General features: G+C 37.9%; 1 protein-coding gene across 2 annotated transcripts; it reads right to left on the reverse strand.

The window, feature by feature from the left end:
* Positions 1–7: 7 nt before the first annotated feature.
* Positions 8–5,759, reverse strand: plp1b (proteolipid protein 1b). 2 transcript variants are annotated; one of them, XM_048187395.1, is made up of 7 exons: positions 5,604–5,759; positions 3,232–3,418; positions 2,996–3,152; positions 2,363–2,537; positions 2,218–2,291; positions 2,054–2,119; positions 8–960 (listed from the first exon to the last, which is right to left on the reverse strand). In XM_048187395.1, the coding sequence occupies exons 1-7, from the start codon at positions 5,605–5,607 to the stop codon at positions 886–888; spliced, it is 738 nt and encodes a 245-aa protein (XP_048043352.1). In that variant the 5' UTR covers positions 5,608–5,759; the 3' UTR covers positions 8–885. The 2 variants fall into 2 exon arrangements, with proteins under 2 accessions (XP_048043352.1, XP_048043351.1); XM_048187394.1 differs by lacking the exon at positions 5,604–5,759 and adding an exon at positions 4,006–4,480.
* Between the last annotated feature and the right edge of the window lie 1,578 nt (positions 5,760–7,337).

Here is a 7,337-nt window from a genome sequence, read left to right on the forward strand (position 1 = left end):
CTGATCGTCAACTTTCATTAAAGTTTATTGCATGAGTTTCTATGGTCAACACACAATTTTATATAAATTTGCTTTAGTTTGCATCATTTTTATTAATCATTTACAGTTATCCATCTTACTGTAGAAATATTTTTAGTTTTCTAAAATGAGCCAGAACAATAATAAAAAAAACATTAGTTCCTTTGATCGAGCACCATCATTGAACAGGTTCAGCATATTGCCACAGTTAGTCACAATATACAACAAATACACTCACAAACTTAAAATCACACGCAGGAGGTGACACTGACACTAAGAGTGTCTGTAAATACTGAATTCAAATTGACACATAGAAAGCTGCTCACTACAGCTCTTTCTCTATGTGTGTCTCGGAATATAAACCATCTGAGGAAACAAGAAGTCAAACTCTCTCAAAAAGATGAAACGTAAGAGAGAGACAGAGAAGCTAAAATCCTAGCAAACCACAAGGCATTAATATGACCATGAAGCACAATGAATACAATCATTAAAATGAATAAATGGCCGTGAGAGAAAGAAGAGCAGTATAATAATGTGTGTGTGACAACGACACAGAGAGAGGAAACAAATGAAGAAATACAGAAGCTAGATTCCACTCCTCCAGAGATCTACAGCACAGTAGTTTGTGGTTTTATGTGTAAAGCTTCAGTGATTTTTAAAAATCTTTTTTTATCCATTAATCTGTGTTCTTTAATGAAGTTTGTACTTTTTTGCCTCATGAAACTAGTGGTTGTGTGTGTTTGTGCTTTGTATGATAGAACTCTGCAGGGGCTTCATGGAACACTCTTGCGTTTCCTCACGGGCCACAGTGATGACACTGATACCGCTGCAACAGGCAACAGGAAAGTGGGCCTAGCGACTCCGAACCTAGCAACGGATTCCCTTCCTTCCGAGAAACCTTAGAATAGCGTAGTTGTAGGTGGTGGCGACCACGTAAATGAACTAGTAAACAAAAGAAAAGAACACGTTACTGTTCCTCTGCAAAAGAAGCAATCTATAAATATCCCTTTAACACACTTTACTATAAACATCAGACAAGGTATGTGATTCTATTAATAGCACATCATTTATTTACAATCTTGTCTTGGAACAATCACTTTGGAGTAAGTGGGGTTATGCCAAGTTACTTGCTCAAGAGCAGCATAGTGGAAAAATTCAGGACTTGTTTCTATGAAAAGGTTGTAAAAGTTTGGTAATGCAGTTGTTATTTTTTTCCATCTGGCATAGCAATAATGAAATCTTATATATCATAAAAATAGCACAAGCATATTTTCAAACAAAACATTTCACGAAAGAAATGTGCACTGTTTGCAGATGGCACATACCTAATGCAATGAAGTGTAGCTTATATGTCTAAAGTCATTTGTGGGCCACTGAAACAGCAATTTTCTACTTATTACATTATTATTGCAAGTTTGTATCAATCTCGCTGTGCTCCTCGGCAAGACAGAGGGCTGTCCTGATAGTTAGTGCTCTATGATTCTCTTTAGATAAAGTCTGAGAAGTGACTGCTGCCAAATACACAGGAAAAGGGAGTAGAGTCGCTGGGATCTGTCAGTAGCAGAGAGGTCAGTTACTGATTTAAAGCTAAACATTCCCTTGCTGTACTTCCGTTATGAGCTTCGTGCTGTTTGACAGCTTTGCACTCTGACCTCAAAGAATCCAGTCCAAATAAAATACCAGTGTATTTTCAATTCAATGGCAATGGAAGTTTGTCAATAGGTGTATAATCAATGTGTATCAATGTTAAATCAATGTGTAAATTTAATAATCAATAAATGTACATTTACATATAAATGTGTAAATTGCCTGTGATTTCAGTAATTGCCACGATGGACCAATCATTGTCGTTTGTGATTCTTAAAATGATTTCTGAGGTGGATTTACCAATTAATAATGGATGCTTTCCAGAATGCAAAGCAAAGAGGCCCTTGAAGAAGGAACCAGTTAACCACTATGACCTTGCACAAAACAATGTCTACAGTAAATATAGATGACTTTAAAGTTCACATGTATAGAATATGAGATCACTAACCAGGGCAAGAAGGGTGATTCCTGCTCCAGCAAATGCACAGATGTAAAGGTCATAGGTCATGTAAAACTGGAAAAATGAAAAGGAATATAAGTGATATGATCTCTTGAAACTCTAAGTATGTGTGTGTGTGTGTGTGTGTGTGTCCAGGACTATGACTATCTAACCTCTGGTGTTTTGCAGATGTTGCCCAGTGTATTTCCACAAACAATCCCTGGCACAGCATTCCAGGGAAGAAACCCTACATAGAAAAAAACAGACATCACGATCATGAACGCGCACACAGATTCACACATACGGCCGCAGACGTACCATACATCCGTGCGTCCATGCAGACCCTGGACTGCTGGTTGAACAAGGTGGTTTCTGACAGAATGTTGACTTTGTGACAGGCGCTTTCCATATTAATGAAGAAGAGCACGGGAACGGCAGTGAAGCCAAAAACAACGAGCCAGATCACAGCGAGAATGTACGTCAGGATTATCAACTGGACAAGAGAAACAGCTATTCAGATCATTGCAACATAACAAGCATGGACACATTGCAAAATATACAAGAAAGCAAGTAAAACTTGATTCATATAGCACCTTAACAGTGTTTAAACAGTCCTCTACAAAAGACATATGGTCATAAATATTCATATACATATGATACAGAAAAATAAAATGGAAAACAAAGTGCTGACTAAATCAACCCATTGGTTATCAGGGAGTTTAGATACAACTACAAAATGTAATTTTAAGCTGAAGAAATACTTTTGAACTGAGCATAACTGAACAAAGCATATTGATTACTGAAATTCCTATATATGTCCTATATATGTATATGTTATAATCAGTCATTAATTATTTTTTAATTATTTGTATTCTTTTTTTAAATGATTTAATTTCCATACCCTAATATTATATTATTAAGAAAGGGACCAGTGACCACACACACACTCACAGTCAGACTGAGGCAGCGCCCGAACTGGGTGCTCCTGAATTCTCCGAACGTCTGCTTTACTGCACTGGTGGTGTAAAAACCTTCAGCCAACAGCAACAATCCATAGAGGAAAAAGAAGGAGGCCAGACCGTAGATCACATACTGGAAATATTTTATACTGAAATACAAAATATGGAACAATGACACACACAAACAAGAATAGATACACAAAAAGAAAGAGAAAGACAATCACTCACAAGTCTGCCAGCACAGTGAAATCCTGGACGTCCCTTGCGAAGTAGAGCTCTATGAATGTACGTGTGTGAGTGAGCGCCTCATGCCCTCCCCCGCAGAAAAGCGCCACGCCGGTGTAGCAGAGCAGGGTGGCCAGCAGGCTGGTGTAGGGCACGGCGCCCAGGCAGCGGATGCAGCAGTCATAGCAACCTGTAGGTAAGTAATATATCAACACACACACTGCACATGCAGCACACACAATACACACACACATTTATACGCACACACACACACTCTATCCTAACAGTACACAAGTGCACTCATTGATCATCTACAAAAACACACCACTGACCCATAAATGAGCATGCAAACTTAATACAAACACACATCTAATGTGCATTTAAGAGTTAGTTGGCCTATAGTAAGTAAAGGACACACAAAAACAAGCTCACACACAAAAAATCAGTTTATCATGGAATCACAAATCAACAAGCCAAAACGCAGGCAATCAGAAAACCCTGCTCGAAGTCTCAAACCACAAAAGAAACCCAAATTATAAAAACCCGATTGTAAAAAAGTAAACTATGAGGGAAAAAATAGATGAATATGCACTATATGCACCAAAACAATTAATAAGCAAAATAACTACATCAGTAAAAGATTTTTTTTTTTAATATATATATAGAAACAAAGCAACTTAACCAAAAGAAGCCAAACAAACAATAAGCCCCAGAAGGCTCAGCTATGGATTTCTGCAGTCCCCAGCATGTGAGAGAAGATGATGCGCCTCAGGTCACCTAGCGCTTTACACAACCACGGCTGTTTCACTGGAAACATCGACACTGCTGAGCCGAACCCACACCAGGAGAGAGCCGTGCAGACGCTTGTCCACTCACTCCAGAGAGATTTCTGTCCTCTGTTGCTGTGATGTCTAAATTGAGGGAAGTAATTTCTCTTTCTTTCTTCGGATACACTCCACTGTCCACCTCAAGGAAGAAAAAACGCATCGCTTAAGCTGCTCCTCTCCCTCCCTCGCTTCTTTCTCTCCTTCTTTCCCTCCCTCTCTTGCCTGAGTAGCCTGGTGTCAGGGTGAAATTGGGGAGGGGGGGGTGTGCGTTTTCATGTGTGTTTGAGGTTTTGTGGTCAGAAAAAGAAGCACTTGTGACAGTCATAATGGCTTTTGTTTAACAACAAAAAGTATCATTGTGAACAAACAAAATACACACACACTCACAGGCCTCAGCAGTGGAGTGCGTCATTGCGTTTCCAGCCATAGCGGCACAGACAGACACACACTGACACCGCTGGGGTGACAGTTGGGATCATGGCAGGTCATCCAGCCTTTTACACTATTTTTGAACAGTTTTTCTAGCTCGTCTTCTCAAGAAGCGTAAAAAATGCCTGACACTCGCAATAATCTGATTACTATAAAAAAGACATATTTTCATCACACTCTTTGTTTGAGAATGTGGAAATGCTATTGGGTCTTAAACTTCAAATATACGCTTCAAGAATTTTGATAAGGGGGTAGTTCACCCAAAAATGAACATTCTGTCATAGTTTTCTCACCCTCATGTCGTTCCAAACCTGTAAGACTTTATTTCTTCTGTGGAACACAAAAGAACATACTGTGTATATACAAAAAAAGCACTGAAACATATTTCAAAGAAAGATTAGTGGGGTCCAGTGTTGGGACACCAGCGTTCCTTTGTGTTTTGGAGAAGAAAGGACAACAGGTTTGGAACAAGCATCCCTAGTTTTGAGCAGAAAATCACACATTTTCTGTAACAGTTCAAAAATAAAAGATGTGATTCTGCAAAAGGATGAACTAATCTAATCTGCCGTCTGCCACTGCAAAAAAAGAAAGAAACCTGCAAAATAATACAATGCAATATGAATCCTTCATACAACTACAGAAAATATCTGTGCATTTTTAGACTGGCACAGGGCTGTACAGGAATCACCCACAGAGAACAGAATATTTGACCTAAAGACCTAGTGTGACCTCTGGCTGGAGTCTCCTGAGGTTACTGGTCGTCTCACCCACACCTCTGAGGCGTCGTAGTAACTGTCTTAGCCAATCAAAAGCGGAGCCAGCTGGTTAATCAATCAAAACAACCATTTTACTTTATTAGGATCCATTAAATATATCTCCCCCATAAGTACAGGAGTGAGCTTCGAAGCTTCTTCTGACCAATCAGAAGCCATCTTAATCTTACACACTACATAAAAAAAGAATTATTAAAACACTTGTATGCATTTATCTAAACAACTTATATCACATGCATATCACAGAGAGACCAATCAATAAAAATTCTGCCAGTAAATATGAGAAAAATGCTGAAAATCATAGCAGTGGTTAAAAATTGGTTCAGGTGAGTTCAGGTAGACTTACCCATGTGAGTATGTGTGTGCGTATCGCGCTCTGTCTCTCTGATGTGCCGTGTAGTTTAATCTCCCTCGATGCTTTTATGATTCTCACTCACGCTTTTGTCCCAGGAACAATAAACAAACCCCTCTGCTCTCTCTCACAAACACACACACACACACACACACTGAGGCAGATCTTAAAGACGCAGCGCCCTCTTTCACTGCCATGATAAATAAAGAGTGTGTTTGCGTGTGTGTCAGTGCAATGAACCCTAAATGTTCTCATGCACATACATGATAAAGATGAACACATGGGCCAAAACACTCATGCACAAATGCTAGTAGATCTTATTTTTGGCCTCTTAATGAGCTTTTCTACATAAACATCTGTGTGCACGCACACAAACATGCTTAACTTTCTGCATTTTCACAATTGTTGATTTTATTTTAATGCCGTTTTTACAAATGAAGATGTCCCCAAAAGGAGATTTGGTCATATTTAACTCACTAGCAGTGGGTACAAATTTGTCCCCAAAATATGGTTAAGTTGGTACACACACCCACACACATTTTGAAGCAAAGTGAGGGAGGTGTGACCGAGTCAGACTGGGACAAGAGAACATTTAATACAATACTACAGTTGTGTCAGAAATAGGAACACACAGACAATTCTCTTTTTCAGTAACACACACACACACACACACACACACACATTTTCTCAATCTTCTGTTAACAGTGAGACTAATGTGTGGTTTGAAATCAATTTTGTGTGCTCCGTCAAAGACCCATTCTTAATTTTTGTACACAAAATATAAACACACGGGTATAAATGACACATTGTTCTCATCAAATTAGTGAGGAAACTTCAAAGAGGTGATGGTTTTTATAGGCAAGTGATATTAGCTACACCGCTAACAAAAACCTGTTGATATCAGAAGATTTATAGCAAAATATTTATTTATTTGACTCATTTATGTGAGGACAACTGAAATGTTGGTTTTTGACATATTTCACTATATTATTGAGGACATTTTCAGAAAGTTTGACATTAAAATAGTCAAACTTGAGGCCAGTTGCATAAATTGCTTTTACTAGTCTTACATGTTAGTCATATGAAAAAGTTATGAATACATTTTTTTTGATAAGTTTGATAAAAAGTGTATTGGTACTATAATTTGTATCCAAAAAGTATGACTGATTTTCCCTTGGCTAACTGCTAGTTAGTTCTTAAGACAGTCTTACAGTTTTTACAATCGCTAGGACACATTTCGTCATACTTTACGACATTTTTCAAAACTCATCACACGGTGATCACAACATCAGTCTATGTTGGCTTAACTGTGGATCATTAATCATTGCTTTGGCACAAAATGCATTCAATGACTACATCTTTAATTTTACATTAATTCTTTTCTCACTTTTTTCCTTTTTTCCCCTCTCTTTATTGTTTATTGTGTGTTGTGTATGATTGTGTATTATTGCAGCTTTGAGTCCAAAACAAATTTCCTGAAAAGTACAATAAAGTATACTCTAACTCTAATTTAGGCCTACAGTACCTTTAGAGTTCTAGTGGTGGTTGTATCTATGTACTGTACCTGTAGGCCAATTTTCTACATTTCAAATCCTTCAAATCAAGTTCAAAACCTAGCATAATACAAAAATGAATAAATCAGACATTTGCTATATTTCTACAGTAATACCACATCAAAATATATTCTAAATCTTAAAACTATCAAAGCAATTAGTTGTAGCTGAACAA

This window comes from Megalobrama amblycephala, linkage group LG4 (assembly GCF_018812025.1).
Source record: "Megalobrama amblycephala isolate DHTTF-2021 linkage group LG4, ASM1881202v1, whole genome shotgun sequence".
Lineage (NCBI taxonomy): Eukaryota > Metazoa > Chordata > Actinopteri > Cypriniformes > Xenocyprididae > Megalobrama > Megalobrama amblycephala.

Coding starts and splice junctions, on each gene's coding strand:
- plp1b (XM_048187394.1), bottom strand. CDS start 4,045: ATGTTTCCAGTGAAACAGCCGTGGTTGTGTAAAGCGCTAG. Junction 2,538..2,995: donor GGCGCTGCCTCAGTCTGACT/GTGAGTGTGTGT, acceptor TCTCTTGTCCAG/TTGATAATCCTGACGTACAT. Junction 2,292..2,362: donor CATGGACGCACGGATGTATG/GTACGTCTGCGG, acceptor TTTTCTATGTAG/GGTTTCTTCCCTGGAATGCT.